Genomic DNA, 17573 nt, shown 5'->3' with positions numbered 1-17573 from the left:
AGTATTTATGTTTAGTAAAATCAAGAAAGACCATATTTTATTTTTTATAAAAAAAAAAAATTATGTTAAGTTAATTTTTTTATTTTTATAAAAAAAACTTATTTTTTTAGGAAATAGTTCAACTTAATAGAGATAAATTGTTGCTGTTAAAAATGCATTTTCCAATAAAGGGAGTATTGGCAAAACTGGTTATAATGTTTATGTTAAGGCGGCGGGAGGTGGTGTCTGCAGCTGCTGAAAGTAACTAATAAAGTAACTTGTAAAGTAACTTAGTTACTTTTAAAATCAAGTAATCCATAAAGTAACTAAGTTACTTTTTAAAGGAGTAATCAGTAATCAGTAATCGGATTACTTTTTCAAAGTAACTATACCATCACTGCTCCCAGCCTTAGTGCTGGAGAAACTTTTCCTGAAAACTCACCCTTATACAAAATATTGTAAATCTCAGCTTTAAGTGCTTTAATCACCCAAATAAACAGTTTTCAGAAGGGAAATCTTTGTAGATTAACATTCAGTGCTCGTTTGACTTTAAAAGAAAATGTTTTTTTAAGAATGACCCCATTAGAAGGGAAACATGGGGACACCCTTGTTCACTTCGATGTAGGCATCCTTCCTAGTGTTGCTTAATGCGCCTTATAATCCAGTGCGCCCTATGTATAAAAATAGACCAGAAAATAGATGAATGAAATGTATGTACAGTATCATTATACATGAAAATAAGTTGATTAGATTTAGCCTGAATTATCTTGGGTTTATACTGCCTGCAGTGAATTTAAAGTCACGATAAATGTAAGAAACACAGAATTTGTGGTTGCTTTAATGAGGTCAATAATCCAGCAGCACATCACTGAAAGCATGCTGTGGGAGATCATTTCTAAATACGGTCTGTAGGGAAGGATCTCTGACCTGCTCTCTGATGAGCCTGGATCTCATCCAGGCCGGTGAGAGTACGGAGGGACCTGCGCTCTTTAAAGGCCACTGCAGGAAGGATGTCCTCCTCATTCTCCAGAGCTATCTTAGAGGCCTTTGATGGACTGGGCAGCTTGATAACGTCTTCTAACGGCAGACTGTGAATAGGCTTTATATTCTCATTCGGAAGACTGTCTTTCATTATGATACTGGAGGAAGCAGGTTTCTATTGAACACAGGGAATCAAATGGTTAATCAGTTATGGAACTGCAAAAAAATCATATATAAAATAAGTCAATTGAGACTATGCTTATTTTAAGCAAAGAAAATTTGCCAATAGGGTGAGCTATATAAGCTTTAAGGCAATTAACTTTTTTAGACCAATTGTTCCACCCATCACTGATGATGCCACAACACCAGGAGGGTGAGTACTAACACATGCCTCCTCCGACACATGTGAAGTCAGACACCTCCTCTGTTCGAACTGCTGCTGATGCAGCATTACCGAGTAGCATCACAGTGCACTCGGAGGAAAGCGCAGCGACTCGGTTCTCATACATCAGCTCACAGATTCCTTGTGCTGATTGACATCACCCTTGGAGTGATGAGGGGAAAGAGTGCCATCTACAGAGAAAGAAAGGACAATTGTGTCCTCTCTGGGCTCTGGTAGCTGATAGCAAGCTGCATGACCGGGATTCGAAACAGCGATCTCCCGATCAGAGCGGGAGCGCTTTGAACGTCTTGACCACAATGAACTATTTTTGATTGTAGATCCTCTAAAAGGTCTTTTTAGCGAGGCGTTACTCACCTACAAGTAACCTTCTTGTGCAGAACAAACTTGTGCAACAGTTACCACATTTTTCACCAATTGAGCATGTTTGGGTCTAGCTGGGATGCCAGCTCCAGCTACCTACAAGTGTGCAGGATCTATAGGCGCAACTGCAGCAATATCTGTAGGTTAATGTGCTACAGGATGCTATACAGAATCTATATACCTCCATACCCAACCACATCTTATCTTGTATTCAGGAAAGAGGTGCCCAACAATGTACTATAGAGCCTCCTTTTAATTGCAAATTGAGTTTCATCCAATAAACAGATTATCGTTATTCATTCTGATATATTATCATGTATAATCATGAAGCCTTAATTCATTTCACTGGTCTTACCTTCTCAGTTGCATCTGTTTTTCGTGTTCTTTTCATAATTTCGTCTAGTCGCTGTGGAGATAAAAGAATAATTAAAAAAAAAACAATACAATATCATCAATAAAACTGCATATAATAATACAAAAATAAAAATTAAAAATGCCTATACAGTCTATTAAAAAAATCTGAAATCTCCCTTTTACTGGTTTTAATTCTCCAGACTGTGAGATCTCTCTCGGTGCTCAGCACCGCTGACCTACATTCAGCAGCAGGCACTGATCCACGCTCTCGGCTGTCATACCTTCTTCCTCTCCAGCCGCTCAGACTCCTCTCTCTGGAAGCGTTGCTCTCTCTCCAGCCTCTGCTGCTCTTCTATCAGCCTCTGTCGAGCCTCCTCCTCTTCCCTCTGACAGCCAATAACAGCACAGCATTTATTATCTCACATAAAACTGAAGTATTTCTACAATGTAACAGCATACAGCTCTGGAAAAAATTAAGAGACCACTTCAGTTTGTGAATCAGTTTCTCTGATTTTGCTATTTATAGGTTTATGTTTGAGTAAAATAAACATTTTTTACATGTTTTATTCTATAAACTACCAACAACATTTCTCCCAAATTTCAAATAAAAATATTGTCATTTAAAGCATTTATTTGCAGAAAATGAGAAATGGCTGAAATAACAAAAAGATGAAAAGAAAACAAGTTCATATTTATATTCAAAGTTTTAAGAGTTCATAAATCAATATTTGGTGGAATAACCCTGGTTTTTATTCACAATTTTCATGCATCTTGGCATGTTCTCCTCCACCAGTCTTACACACTGTTTTTGGATAACTTGTTACTACTCACTCCTGGTGCAAAAATTCAAGCAGTTCAGCTTGATGATCATCCATCTTCCTCGTGATTATATTCCAGAGGTTTTCAATTAGGTAAAATCAAAGAAACTCATACTTTTTAAGTGTTCTCTTATTTTTTTTCCAGAGCTGTATATTGTACAACACAAGCCAAGTGCTGTTTACTGCAGATGAGAATAACAGGACATCCAAAGATACACAATTATCAAGATATACTGCCCACAATAACATTAATATCACAATTCTCTACGATATTTCACTGCATCAGGGTTACTAAAGAGCATAAAATACTCCTAAATAAACAAATACCAGTAATTATGCATTTATTGGAGTCTGTTTTACAGAATTTAACAACCAGTATTTTATATAAGCATTTAAACTCCAAAAAATTAAATATTAGCAAGTAAAATGATCAAATTTCAATGAAATAAATGTTTTTTTTTCTTCTCTGCTAAACATTTTCGATTATATTTTAGGACCACTGACCTCAATGTGTTTTTAAGTAATTTGAAGAGTATTTTAAATTTTATTTTTAAAAAATAAAAAATTGTTTACCCATTTAACAATTAATATTACCCGTTTAATATAACCATATACATCTCAATTTACTTTTTTTTTTTTTTGCAAATACATTTTTGGCAGTGTACCCTATTAATTTAATTAGCGCCACCATGTGGAGTAATGAAGGCGTAACTAGTTAGTTATTATTAAATGCATATTATAATATGATATTTGATTAGTATTGAATGGTCACTATCTGAATGCACAGTATTCATATTAGTATGTGTCCTGAAAGTCAACCACTAGGATTAAAAAAAAACATTTAAATTCATAAATAGATTACAGAGAAGTGCCCACTGAAAACAGCAGGATTTACAGGTGATTTCTGTTCTCTCACCTGTTGCTGAAGTCTTTGTTCCTCCTCTCTGTGCCTCTGAACTTTCTCTTCCTCTGCCTTTCTTTGTTCCTCCTCCTCCCTCCTCTTCCTCTCCTCCTCCAGTCTCTGTGCTTCTGCTTCCTGCCTCTCTCGCTCCTCAGCCCTCCGACGGGCCAGCTCTTCTCTCCCTCGCCTGAAGACATGATGCACACAGAAATAGATCCAGCACCCGCTCTTGGATTTTCAAGAGTTTATACCTAATATCCATGTTTAACCATAATCATGTCAAAATCAATTAGTCAAACTAATCGTTTTTTTGTTTGATAGCAATTTTTGTCTTACCAAGCACTGTATTTATCTGAATATTGTGTTTATTTAAGAACAATGACCTTAATCAGTCTCACTTAGAATTTTCACATTTTATTTTTTAGTCATTTTAAATTATCCTTACATCCTTACAAGGATTTTAAGATTGTAAGCTTATTTTGAGGAATCTCACTAAGAAAAAATAGTTTAATGATCGCTTGATTTTTTTGCTCAATAAAAGCACATAGATTTTGTCTAGTTTTGGAAAAAAAAATTTTGGACAATGTAATGTAATGCACAGTACCAGTACTTGGCCATTCCAAACATACAGAATTTAGACAGTAGTTACACAGTATTTAACAGTAACAGGTTTTGATCAGTATCCTAGTGCAGAGACGTGCAGACATAGACATCAGGTGGTGCTAAAGCACCACTAACTCTGCCCTTTATCAACCAAAGTGCCCTTTTGAAACTTCGTTTTTATTATTAAGATTTTACTGAGGCTGGTTTGAAATGATCTTTTGAAAACCTGAGCGATTAAAAACGAGTGAAAACAGAATACCCAGAAATCAGCTCGCACACACCGACACCCGACCTCTCTTCCTCTGTCACGTGACCCCGCGCGGTCGCGTGCAAGGCACACTAAGATGCGCTGCAGCAGCAGCAGTTCAGTTCAGCGAGTCTTCAGCACAGCACGCACCGCAACAGATAGGCTTCTTCTCCCCCGTGTCCCACCAGCCAGGTAACACACACATCAAGTAAAATCCTACCGTTTGCCCTCAAAACCCAACCTGAAATCATTTTGTTGTGCAGTAAAATGTCTCATAGTTACAATATTAATATTAATTAATATTGTATATGTATTTTATCAGTTGGTGGTGTGACATGTTTCCATTGAAAACTTACGTTTAGAGAATGTTACAAATAAAAGTCAACGTCAATTCAACATGTGCGTATAATTTTATTTTATAATGAAGTGTTCCACGTGTGCTAAAAAGTGCCCTTTCCCCCCCTGAGCACTTGCCCCCCAAAATGTCTGTGCACGCCACTGTCCTAGTGTGTAATATACTGTCAATATTAAATGTTGAATATTTGGTTAGAATTGATTAGCCAGTTTCTAAATGCAGAACCAGTATTAAATGACCAGTTGCTGAACATGTGGTTTCCATATTTACAATTTTTACTAACTGTCTACTAGCTCTAATAAATGTCTAAATGTAGAGTATTTGTCCAGTATTGTTCTACAATATTAAATATTTAATACTTGTTAATATTGTATGAGCAGTTTCTAAATGGCCAGTATCAGAATGTATAGGATTAGTAGTACTGAAATGCTAATCTGAACACTAAACAGCTCACCTTTTTTTGTTCTTTCTGATAATCCTAATTGTAATAAAAAATGTTTTTAAATATTGAAGTAAATTTACAACTGTCAAAACATCATAAATAAAAATCACAAAATTGGCACGTTCCTAAACTTATTAAACCTAGAATATTTTCCTGAATACAAATCAAATATTTCATGTTCTCCAAATGATCTAGATCTGTTTTCGAACATGCAGTATATAAGGTTGATTCCTGTTATTGATTTGAATTGATTACGTAGAGTAAAGAGTGAACAGACAGCTTCTCTAAGTGTCCAAAAGTCTCCAAAGCCCTTAAAATGTTCAGAATGTAAATAACTTATTTTACTGTAGATAAAAAGGTTTTGTTTCACATACACTTGTATTCTGTATATGAGCCAATCGTATAGTTTATTTAATGTGAATTAAAGATAACCCCTTGCATGAGAATTTTAACTTTCTAAAGACAATCTATAAAAAAAACAGACTCTCACTCAGATTTTTTCCTCACCTCTCAATTTCTTCTCTCCGCCTGCGTTCCTCCTCTTCTCTCTCTCTCTGCAGCCGAGCCTGTCTCCTCTTCTCCGCCAGCAGGCGGGACGCCTCTTCAGGGTCTGTGGTTCCTGCTGAGGGTCTGCTTTGCCCCCCAGCAGTAATCGAGCTTTGCACTGAAAACAAAACAGAAAGAAGTGTTTATTTTATATATTATTTATTACATTACATTACATTACATTACATTTGGCAGACGCTTTTGTCCAAAGCGACTTACAATATTGAAGTGCAAATAATAGAAGAGGTTAAGTACAAAAATAATAGAAGTTAAAAATAAAGCATCTATAGATAGGGCCTTAAGGAGGTCAGAGGGAAATAATGGGATAGAGGAGTAGAGAAGAGGAAGAAGGAGATGAGGTTAGAATTAGTTAGTTTGTTAGAGATGTTAGGAGAGTAAGTGCTCTTTGAAGAGCTCTGTCTTCAGGAGTCTCTTAAAGATAGCGAGAGATTCTCCTGATCTGGTAGTAGAAGGTAGTTAGTTAGAGGTGTTAGGAGAGTAAGTGCTCTTTGAAGAGCTCTGTCTTCAGGAGTTTATTAAAGATAGTGAGAGATTCTCCTGATCTGGTAGTAGAAGGTAGTTAGTTAGAGGTGTTAGGAGAGTAGGTGCTCTTTGAAGAGCTCTGTCTTCAGGAGTTTATTAAAGATAGTGAGAGATTCTCCTGATCCGGTAGTGGAAGGTAGTTTGTTCCACCATTGGGGAACTCTGTATGAGAACAGTCTGGATTGCTTTGTGTGAAGCGAGGCGACATTCACTGGAGGAGCGCAGCGGCCGGGAGGTAGCGTAGGCCTTCAGGAGCGAGTGCAGGTAGGAAGGAGCCTGTTCTGTCATCACCTTGTAGGCGATTGTAAGCGCTTTGAATTTGATGCGAGCAGCAACCGGTAGCCAGTGGAGCTCAATGAGCAGCGGAGTGACATGTGCCCGTAGGTTTTGGTTGGTTGAAGACCAGACGTGCTGCTGCATTCTGAATCATCTGTAGTGGTTTTACTACACAGGCCGGGAGGCCAGTTAGTACGGCATTGCAGTAGTCGAGGCGTGTGATGCAGTAGTCGAGTAGTTTAGTATATATATACTATACTATACTATATACTATACTATATACTAAAAATGGTGCATCATCCAAATAATAATCATTAATAAGCTGCTTGCTGAATTTATCTGATTCAATGTTGAATTTGGCATCAATATTCAGAAGTGGGTCTTGGCTCTTATGGGTTAATTGGATGTATTAGCATTTGTTCTACATCTCAGTAATTTAGCATCACTGAATACAGTGTGTAAAACACTCAGAAGGGTATAAAAGTCTCTCCGGGTCCTAAAACAAACCGAAACGCCTCCAAACAGAACAGCTCTGCGTTTCTTACCTTAAGGCCAGAAGGATAAAAATAGCTATGGAAGTTCTATTCTTTCCTCACCGTTGGGAGGCTGAGTGCAGGCAGCAGGAGCTGGGGGTCCCAGAGGGGCCGTGTTTGGCAGGACTGGACCGTTCTGTCCAGCATCTTCTCGCAGAAACGGAGGAGCTGGTTTATTACACTGAAACTGAGTGGAGTCAGACACAGGCTCTGACTCTGTGTCCTCCTCAGCCAGGGGAGGCAAACACTCCTGTCTGGGAGATGCTTGTCTCGGAGGCGGTCTTACTGAAGGACTTAAAGGAGCAACAAATAAAGAAATTAATATAAACTTAATATACACTTTATATACACTACCGTCAAACATTTTATAACATTAGCAGTGCTGTACAGCCAAGATAAGATGAGACCAATGTTAATCTGAGCTATAGGCTAAAGCTGTTGCCATGCGGGTCAGCCAGACCTGACTCTTCCTGTAGTAGTTTTCTCCAGTTTCTCCAGAGTCTTTTTAATGTGTAGAAAACAGTATTCACTGCTCTCTGGCTCCATCTGTAATTTCTCTATAAAAAAGACGTTTCCTTTTCCTTTTAGTTACAGAGTTTCTGTGTTTCTGCTAACTTTTTTGTACCATCTCAGATTATTTACTGGACCTGAAAAACTTTAAATGGCATAAATAAATGGAACAAAACTGGGGGTCTTCTAAAAGTAATGGCCAGTATTGTATAATTAAAAGCTTTGTTAGCCAGTATTGTCAATTTACATTATTAGAATTGGAAATATTTTACTGTAATTTTACAGGACTAAAATCCTAGTAAGGTAACACTTTATAATACTGTTCCATAGTTAATAGGTAACTAAGCAGGAACTAAGCAGTAACTAATTAATAGTGCTGCATTAACACCTAAATATTTTCTATTAACTACCAGGGAGTACTGAATAATTACTCAGTAGATAGTACTGAACTTATGATTATAGTAGTTCACTATTAACTCCACAATAATTACTGAGACTTACATATCTCCCAGAGAACTACTTACTAATTATGTCTCCTTTATAATAATTATTCATTAATTACTGCTCAAATCAACCTTAACTACTGAAAACCCTTACATCCCACCTGGGGAACTATAGATCTAAATCAGGCATATTTGAGTTAAATGCATATTAATTCAAGGCATATTTGAATGAAGCAAGTGACACCATTTGTAGTAGTAGTAGTTAATTACCTTATTATCCTCAGTTCCTTCCAAATATTAGCAACATATAGTAAAATACTACAGTGTGTATGACTCTGCTTAACCATCATTTTTGAAAGAAAAAAACAACATTATAATGTAATATTATTGCATAGAAGACATTGATGAAAGTTCTCCAGAAGGCATCTAAGACTCTAAGAATGACTGTAAGACTGTAATAATGTAAAAGTGCATCTTCAGCGTTTGCAGTCTCACAGAGATTTATTTCACTGCGCATTATTAGGGTAATTACGGTAATTTCACAGCGGACGCAGCTCTCCTGGTCCTTCGTGTAAATTCTCTGCTGTGCGCTGCTGCTGCTGCTGCTGGAGGAGGATTAAGAGAAACTCTGCTGCTTTCATATTTCTGTATTTGATTGAAAATAAACTAGTAATCAAGATATTGAGATCTTTTCCAGCTGATTTTACCCCCGGATCAGAGGAGGACTCTTTGTGGGTTGTTAACCAGCTTTAGGATGTGTGTTAGCTAGGTTAGCTAAGTTGTGTGTGTAGTTAGCGTTAGCCAGCTAAATTAGCTAGATTATGTGTGTGTTAGTTAACTGGCTAAGTTAGCTAGGTCATGTGTGTGTTAGTTAGCAAGTTTAAATGTGTGTTAGTTAGCTAGATTATGTGTGTGTTAGTTAACTGGCTAAATTAGCTAGATTATGTGTGTGTTAGTTAGCAAGTTTAAATGTGTGTTAGTTAGCTAGATTATGTGTGTGTGTTAGTTAACTGGCTAAATTAGCTAGATTATGTGTGTGTTAGTTAGCAAGTTTAAATGTGTGTTAGTTAGCTAGGTTATGTGTGTTCGTTTGCTAGCTAAGTTAACTTTTATGTGTGGGTTAGTTAGCTAGGTTATATGTGTGTTAGCAAGTTAAATGCGTGTGTGTTAGTTAGCTAGGTTAAATGTGTGTTAGTCAGCAAGCTAAGTTAGCTAGAGGAAATGTGTGTGTGTTAGCTAGGTTACTATTGTTAGCTAGTTTAAATGTGTGTGTTAGTTAACTAGGTTAAATGTGTGTGTGTTAGTTAGCTAGGTTAAATGTGTGTTGTTGTTATTATTATTATTATTATTATTATTATTATTATTAATGTATATTTCCCTTTATAATACTGTGACATGATTTGCAGTAACTCCTAAAGAAGAACACAGTAACTCCTCAGTAATTAGTAATTAGTTAACATGTTTCTCACTTTATAATACTGTGGTATGATCTACAGTAACTCCTAAAGAAGAACACAGTAACTCCTCAGTCATTAGTAATGGGTTACCATGTGCTGCTGTTAACTCCCGAAAAAAGAAGACAGGGACCCCTTATTAATTATCTATGAAGAACACAGGGATGCCTAGTTCGTTATCTAACACAAATATTTATTCATTTAAACATGATTTCCCCCAGAATAAAGATGTAGGACACAGCCTAGAGTAAAGCTGTATGTGAGCCATCACTTCTACTGAGCACATCTCCAGGAGGACTGAAGAAGAAGGTTTAGAATAAACACCTGTAACACACTGACAGAACATTACAAAAAATGGGGGTTAAGCAGACTACTGCACATTTCAGTGTGTCTAACATTTGGAAGATATTGAGCATACTAAGGTAAGTAAGGTTAATATATGATAAGTGGTGTCACTGACTTTAATATCACCACTGATAGAATAACCTGCAGCAGCAGATAAACACACTGATAGAGGCTAGCGGTCCGGCGCTGTGGAATTACCGTAATTACCCTAATAATGGGCACTAAAAGTCTGTGAGACTGTAAGGCTAAAGATGAACGTTTATAAGGTTGGTGCTGAAAATTAAAGCAGTGACCATTAAAACAAAATTGAGTACAGTCAGTCTTAGAGTCTTCTGGAGAACATAAATAATGTCTACTATGTAATAATATTACGTTATAAAGTTTTTTTTTCTTTCAAAAAAGGGGTTTAAGCAGATTACGACACACTGTAGTATTTTACTATATGTTGCTAATATTTGGAAGATAATGATGGTAATTAAGGTTACTACTACTACAAATGGTGTCACTCAAATATGCCTTTAATATCACCACTGATAGAATAATTGTTTGTGTAGACTGATTTAGATCTATAGTTCCCCAGGTGGCATGTAAGGGTTTTCAGTAGTTAATGTTGATTTGAGCAGTAATTAATGAATAGTTATTATAAAGGAGACATAATTAGTAAGTAGTTCTCTGGGAGATATGTAAGTCTCAGTAATTATTGTGGAGTTAATAGTGAACTATTATAATCATTAGTTCAGTACTATTTACTGAGTAATTATTCAGTACTTCCTGGTAGTTAATAGAAAATATTTAGGTGTTAATGCAGCACTATTAATTATTTACTGCTTAGTTACTGCTTAGTTACCTATTAACTATGGAACAGTATTATAAAGTGTTACCTCCTAGTAATAACCATAAAATATAAAATATAGTACAATCCTGTATATACACAGTAAATTAAAAAGTCAGTTGTAAAGTCACAAAAAGTTAGTAATATATAGTACAGTAACATACAGTATACAGTTATATACACTATACAGTAATGTACAGTATGACTGTAGTTTTACAGATACAGATCCTGTAATAACTGAATGGAAAACTATCCAATATGATCCAATATACAGTATATCTACAATAAAATCAGCAATGTGTTTATAACTTAAGAATACAGAATGTGTTAAATAAATAAATTCCTCTGCAGTGAAACTATTACAGATGTTTCATACGGCCTAAACTACAAACATAAATATAAACAGTTATTATGTTACATTAATTAAAAAATAATGTAGTTTCTTATATTTCAGTGTAAATAGCCTGAATACAGGAGGTTATTTTAAATTTTATAGCTTTTTTGTTACAGTGTGTTATTAATATCTGTAGTAAGTATTTTGTAGTAAGGTCATACCCTGGTGGTGATGAGGAGAGTAGTGATTTGTCCTGTAGAGCCGTGTCTAATCTGGAGTTGGCTTTAGCAGCCGCTCTGTGAGACTGTGGCGTCTTCCACTGCCTTTTCTCAAGATTACCGTTTGACCCCTGAAACATAACAAAAAAAAAAATATATATATATATATATATATATAATTAAAATACAAAATAACAGAGAACAAGAAAGGACAAAGACATCATCATTATAACCATATTGTTTCCAGCACAAATTATTTGTGTTGAATAAATTGTAAATATTATATTATTACAGACAATATAATACCATAATTACAATATATGGGCAAAAGTATTGTGACACTTATTTATTATTAATTAATTAATTCATTACCCTGTCTGTCTGTCTGTCTGTCTTTCTGTCTATCTACCTACTTCCCTGTCTGTCTATTTACTTACCAACTTATCTACCTACTTGTCTGTCTACCTGCCTACCTATTTATTTGTCTGTCTTTCTGTCTACCTACCTACTTACCTGTCTGTCTAAATACCTACCTATTTTTGTCTGTCTGTCTATCTACCTACATAACTACCTACTTACCTGTCTGTCTGTCTAAATATCTACCTTTTTTTGTCTGTCTTTTTGTCTGTCTGTCTGCCTACCTACATAACTACCTACCTACCTGTCTGTCTGTATACCTATACACTTTCCAACCTACCTGCCTACCTGTCTGTATCCCTACCTACTTACCTACCTGTCTATCTGTCTATATAGTTACCAACCTACGTAACTACTTACCTGTCTGTCTGTCTACCTACCTTCCTACCTATTTCTTTGTCTGTCTGTATGTCTATATACTTACCTACCTACCTGTCTGCTTGTCTATATAGTTACCAACCTACCCACCTACTTGCCTGTCTGTCTGTCTACCTACCTACCTACCTACCTACCTACCTATTTCTTTGTCTGTCTGTATGTATGTACATACCTACTCACCTACAAAACTACCTACCTACCTGTCTGTCTGTCTGTAAGCTTAATACTGGAGGACTTTATAAACGTCTAGGCCACATGGTGCCAATAGGTTTATGCTTATCAGCTCCAGAGAGTTTTACAAACATACAACCATATCAGCACTTCTCTCCAGTCACTGCAGGATAGAAACAGATGTAGGTATAGCTGAAGAGAGTGAAATCTCACCTGTTCTTTGCTGGATGATCTGTGGCTGCTGTTCTTCACCCCGGGCCTGCTGACGGCTCTGTGTGGCAGCGCTCCTCCGCCCTGACGCGTTCTCTGTGGAGCACTGGAGCTCATAGAGTGGCATGAAGCTGAACGTCGACAAACATGAACAGCTGAACAATGAGGTATGGATTTTTATTTTTTAGTGAAAAACAATGGGAGAACAATGAAATGAAATGTGAAACAATGAAATGAGAACAATAGGAGAGAAAAGCAAGCAGACAACTTTTAAAACAGCTGATTTTAAACCTGACTCAATTTTCCTTAAAACTCTACACTGCTCAAAACACTCTACACGCTATACACTGACATGCCAAAAGTCATGGGACAGTGCACTATAGGACTCTGTGGTGCGGCCTAATCTTTCGTCCTTAATGGTTACATTACTTTTACTCATAGGCGAAGGAGCGGGTTTGACATTGGGGGGCCACATTTGATAAAATTAATCTAATCCCACCCTATAGTAATTTAGAAAAACATTTGTGTTATTACAGTTAATCACATATAAACAAAATTATTTTTTTCTGTATTTCTGTTTATTATTAGTTAAATCCAACCAAAGGTGACTTTACAACCTAAACATGTTACTCTACATTACATTTACTGTTATTAGAAAAAAATATGCGTGAAATGTCTGAATTATATAAATATATGACAAAAACTGATAAGTTATCACCTATTTATAATAATACAACAGGTTAATATTATTATTATTATTATTATTATTATTATTAGTATTGTATTTGCCAATTCTTTTGTATACTTAAATTTTCTCCACTCTTTAAAAAAAAAACTGAGTAGTGTTGGGTCCTGTGTTTATAAATTTTTGGCAGTGTTAATATAAACATTAGATAACCCAAACTCTCCTAGTCTGTTAGCAGAACAAGACATTAGCCAAAAGTCGTTTTTATTGCAGTATATTGTTATTGTTGCGATTTATTGCTCTCAGCACTGATCTCACGTGTAAAGCCAGTGTTATGTCGAATTCAGGACCCCCACCAGGAAAAGCACCCTCTCTCAGGAGCTAACTGCTTTAGCTAACTGTAATTGGATACACGCTTTCGAGAGGGGGTGCTTTTTATTGCGGGGGTGCAGATTTCATTCTTTTGAATTAAAAGCTTGAGTTGATGCTTCAACTTCTACAGAAGTATTTTAAGTATAGTATCTATACTTCTACCTACAGAGTAATGAATGGGAATACTTTTTACACCTCTGCATATGATGCTATACTAGTTCTTGTCCCATGACATGTGGCAGGTATATCAGTGTATAATATCAATGCACTGCAATATACTGTAATCTATTTACTCTATTTGGTTACCTTCTCCTCGTGACAGACACACAGCACTTCTGCTTCTGGCTAGATAAGAGATAGTGGGGGTCTGAAGACGGTTAACCAGGTCTATCTCCCACTGACTAAGAGAGCGGCGTTTAGCTGGAGAAGAGCAAAGCACACACACACTGATAGCAAAGTAAGGGAAGAGGTTAGGATAGAATTAGTACAGAAGATGCACAAAGCCCACGATAAGCCTTAGTTGAGTGAGCTGTTGTATGGAAATATGAATCAGATATTTACCATTTGTGCTGCTCCTGGCAGTGCCACCTCCCCTCTGACCTGTGCCCGCTCTCTGTTTGGCTTTCTGACTCCTCTCCATGGTTTTCTGCACCACAGATTCGTACCGCTCCTATGAGCCAAACAAAAAATATGTTTTCTGCGCTTCTATTTCACTACACTTTCCTAGAAAAAAGTAATTTTGATTGAACGTCGATTATGCATAAACATAAAAATACGCTGGTATGAATCAATTATTAATAATGTTTTGCATGTAAATATGAAGGTATAGTTTTATTTTACCCCAACAATTGGGTTTAAAAATTGGGTTATTATTTAAAATAGAAAGGTAAGACTGCAGTAACTCCTAAGAGCTCGTCAGCCGGACTCACTCTCTCCTCTTTAAGCCTCTGTTTGCGTTTCTCCTCCACCGCCATCCTCCTCCTCTCCTCCCGCTGTCTCTGCTCCTCCAGCTTCTTCCGACGTTCCTCCAGGTGCTTCTCGTAGAACCTCCTGGCCCTCTCCTCTCTGTCCAGCCAGCCTCGCTCCCGGCTCGCTACCGAAAAACCAGACACAACACTGAGATTATGTAGAAGTTTACATTCTGAAATAATGGCCAAAATGGCTAAAACAAATGTTTGTTGGACATAGAATTAATACGTTTAATTAATAAATTTAGCAACACAGCTTGTTTAGGCCCTGTAGGGACATATTGCCAATATAATAGGACTTTCTAGACTTTCTATCAAGAAAAACATGAACCTATTGACACCATAATGTGAAGCAGTGGAACAGTATGTTGATGGAATTGGAATGATGGAGCTCCATCCAATACTTTTGGGACTGTGAGTTGGGGAGTGCAAACAAATCCTCACAGCACAAGCCTTTTCTAAATAATAAAGACAGTTACTCCAACAAAAGCAGAATAAACTCTTTTTAGTATTCTGAATGAGCAGGTGACCCAATACAGGCAGGCAGGCAGACCGACAGACAAACAGACTGAGTGACAGACAGGTAGGTAGACAGACAGAGAGACAAGCAGGCAAGCAGACAGACAGACAGACAGACAGATAGTTATGTACATAGGTACATAGGTAGGTAGGTAGGTAGGTAGGTAGGCAGGTAGATACACAAACAGACAGACAGACAGACACATATGTAAGTAGGCAGACAGACAGACAGACAGATAGATAGATAGGTAGACAGACAGACAGACAGACAGGTAGATAGATAGATAGACAGACAGACAGACAAACAGACAGACAAATAAGTAAGCATAGAAGATAGATAGATAGATAGATAGATAGATAGATAGATAGATAGATAGATAGATAGATAGATAGATAGATAGATAGATAGATAGATAGATAGATAGAAGTTTTACAAAATTGAGATAAATACCGAGCTGTTTGAGGTGCTCCTCTCTTCGCTCACGAGCTAGTCGTAACCTCTCATCCACCTTTAGTGCTTGTGACTCTGAGAAACAGAAGAGCAGTCACTGTACAGCAGCACTGAAACAATACAACATATACAATACAGAAAATACAGAAAAGGACTGTTATTTCCAAAAAAATAACATCAATAGAATGTAAATCATCGCTGCTACACAGAAATAACTCTATTTTTGACATGTTGGTCATAATGAATGAGTCAAAAGAAATATATATGTATATATATATATATATATATATATATATATATATATATATATATATATATATATGTATAAAGATCTTTTTACATTGACTTTCATTGACAAATAAGAAGTGCCTTTCCTTCTTCTGTAAAATTGCCCTTTTGGTGTTACAAATTTCATTACATAACATCACATTATATTTAGCGGATGCTTTTATCCAAAGCGACTTACAAATAATGATGTACATTAGAAATAGAGGACATAGAAGTTCAAGACAAAAAAAAATTTAAAAAGTGTCCAAAGGGAAAATAGTGGGATAGAAAAGAAAAATTGGGGAAGAAGGGAATGAGGTTAGAAGTAGTTAGTTTGTTAGAGGTGTTAGGAAACATGCAGATTTATTACAGCATAAAATGTAATTTAATCAGAATAAACATATTATATTTATATATTTATAAAGTCAGATAACCTCAGGAAACTGATAAGACCCAGAACAGCTAGCACTTGCTGAACTTATCAGATCTAAAATAAATAGACACATTTTAGTCCCAGGCTGCAGTTAAAACGCTGAATCAGTCACATGCTCTTTTATGTGTTTTGCTCAGAGACAAACTGGAGCTGTGCTGGTAGTGAGTGCTGCGCTGTGTCCGACACTGTGTTGGGTGAAGCTAATTCAGGTGACCCCAAAAGAGGCAAGCAATGCCACTGCACCACATACTGTATCCTTATCTGCAGCCTGGAAAACTGGAGCTGGAGAGATTCCAGATTTACTCCACGTTTAGTCAGTCTGACTAGTTTGATACCTAAAGTTTGCTTCTTATTTAAACAAGTTAAAGGGCTACAGTGTTTAGGCAGAAAACAAGCAGTGGAAGCTTTTAGCAGCCAAGTTTACCTGAAGCCACATACCCAGGTAACTGAGAACATTCTAAGAATGATTAGCAATGATTTGAGGAATGTTTAATGAAGGTTAGCCTGCAATGTTGCAGAAATACTTTCAAGGAACATTTTGAAAACATGTAACATAATAATGGTTGGCATCACTAAATTATTAGGATGTTTCTCAGCTGCATTAATAATAACATTGTGTAAATGTTAAAAATAGGTCTCGTTTTCCCAGTGGTCCAGCAGACTAAGATGCTACCACTAATCAGGAGATTCCTGGAGGTTCACATCCAGGTTATGTAGCTTGCCATCAGCTGCCAGAGCCCCGAGATAGCAAAATTAGCCTTGCTCTCTCTGGGTGGGTACAGTAGATGGCGCTTTTTCTCCTCATCACTTTAAAGGGTGATGTTGATCAGCACAAGACGTCTGTGAGCTGATGTATCACAACCGAGTCGCTGCGCTTTCCTCCGAGAGCGCTGTGATGCTGCTCGATAATGCTGCATCAGCAGCAGTTCAAAAAGAGGCGGAGTCTGACTTCACATGTATCGGTGGAGGCTCGTGGTATTGTGGCATTACTATGAAAGGGAGAGTACAGATGAGTGGGTGGGATAGTGACAAAAGAAAAAAGTAAGTCTTAAACGTTAAATGTAGTCCCAAAACTAAAACACTGACACAAGTGACGTTGCAGCGACGTTACCAGAATGTTTCAAAACATTTAATGAAAATATTCAGAAAACTCAGCTATCTTTAGTTTGTGGAGCATTTTCTGAATGTTACATTTAATATTCTTAGAATGTTCAAACTGTCAAGT

The 17573-nt window shown here is 36.7% G+C and overlaps 1 protein-coding gene across 4 annotated transcripts in view; it reads right to left on the bottom strand.

The window, feature by feature from the left end:
* The window catches only part of map7a (microtubule-associated protein 7a), a 50971-nt gene that overhangs the window by 9202 nt on the left and 24196 nt on the right, over positions 1-17573 (bottom strand). For 2 of the 4 annotated variants that reach the window (XM_022673215.2, XM_022673214.2), the window contains 12 exons: positions 15649-15723; positions 14640-14803; positions 14272-14380; positions 14017-14130; positions 12657-12808; positions 11481-11608; positions 7405-7634; positions 5951-6107; positions 3812-3983; positions 2359-2463; positions 2079-2129; positions 907-1135 (listed from right to left, as the gene is read on the bottom strand). In XM_022673215.2, coding sequence (XP_022528936.1) covers positions 907-1135; positions 2079-2129; positions 2359-2463; positions 3812-3983; positions 5951-6107; positions 7405-7634; positions 11481-11608; positions 12657-12808; positions 14017-14130; positions 14272-14380; positions 14640-14803; positions 15649-15723 — 1686 coding nt within the window. The remainder of the gene's footprint in view (positions 1-906; positions 1136-2078; positions 2130-2358; positions 2464-3811; positions 3984-5950; positions 6108-7404; positions 7635-11480; positions 11609-12656; positions 12809-14016; positions 14131-14271; positions 14381-14639; positions 14804-15648; positions 15724-17573) is intronic. The other 2 variants (XM_022673216.2, XM_022673217.2) reach the window with 2 other exon arrangements.

Source organism: Astyanax mexicanus, chromosome 14 (assembly GCF_023375975.1).
Source record: "Astyanax mexicanus isolate ESR-SI-001 chromosome 14, AstMex3_surface, whole genome shotgun sequence".
NCBI lineage: Eukaryota > Metazoa > Chordata > Actinopteri > Characiformes > Acestrorhamphidae > Astyanax > Astyanax mexicanus.
Note: the sequence above shows the minus strand (reverse complement) of the source record. Positions and strands in the feature narration are given on the sequence as shown.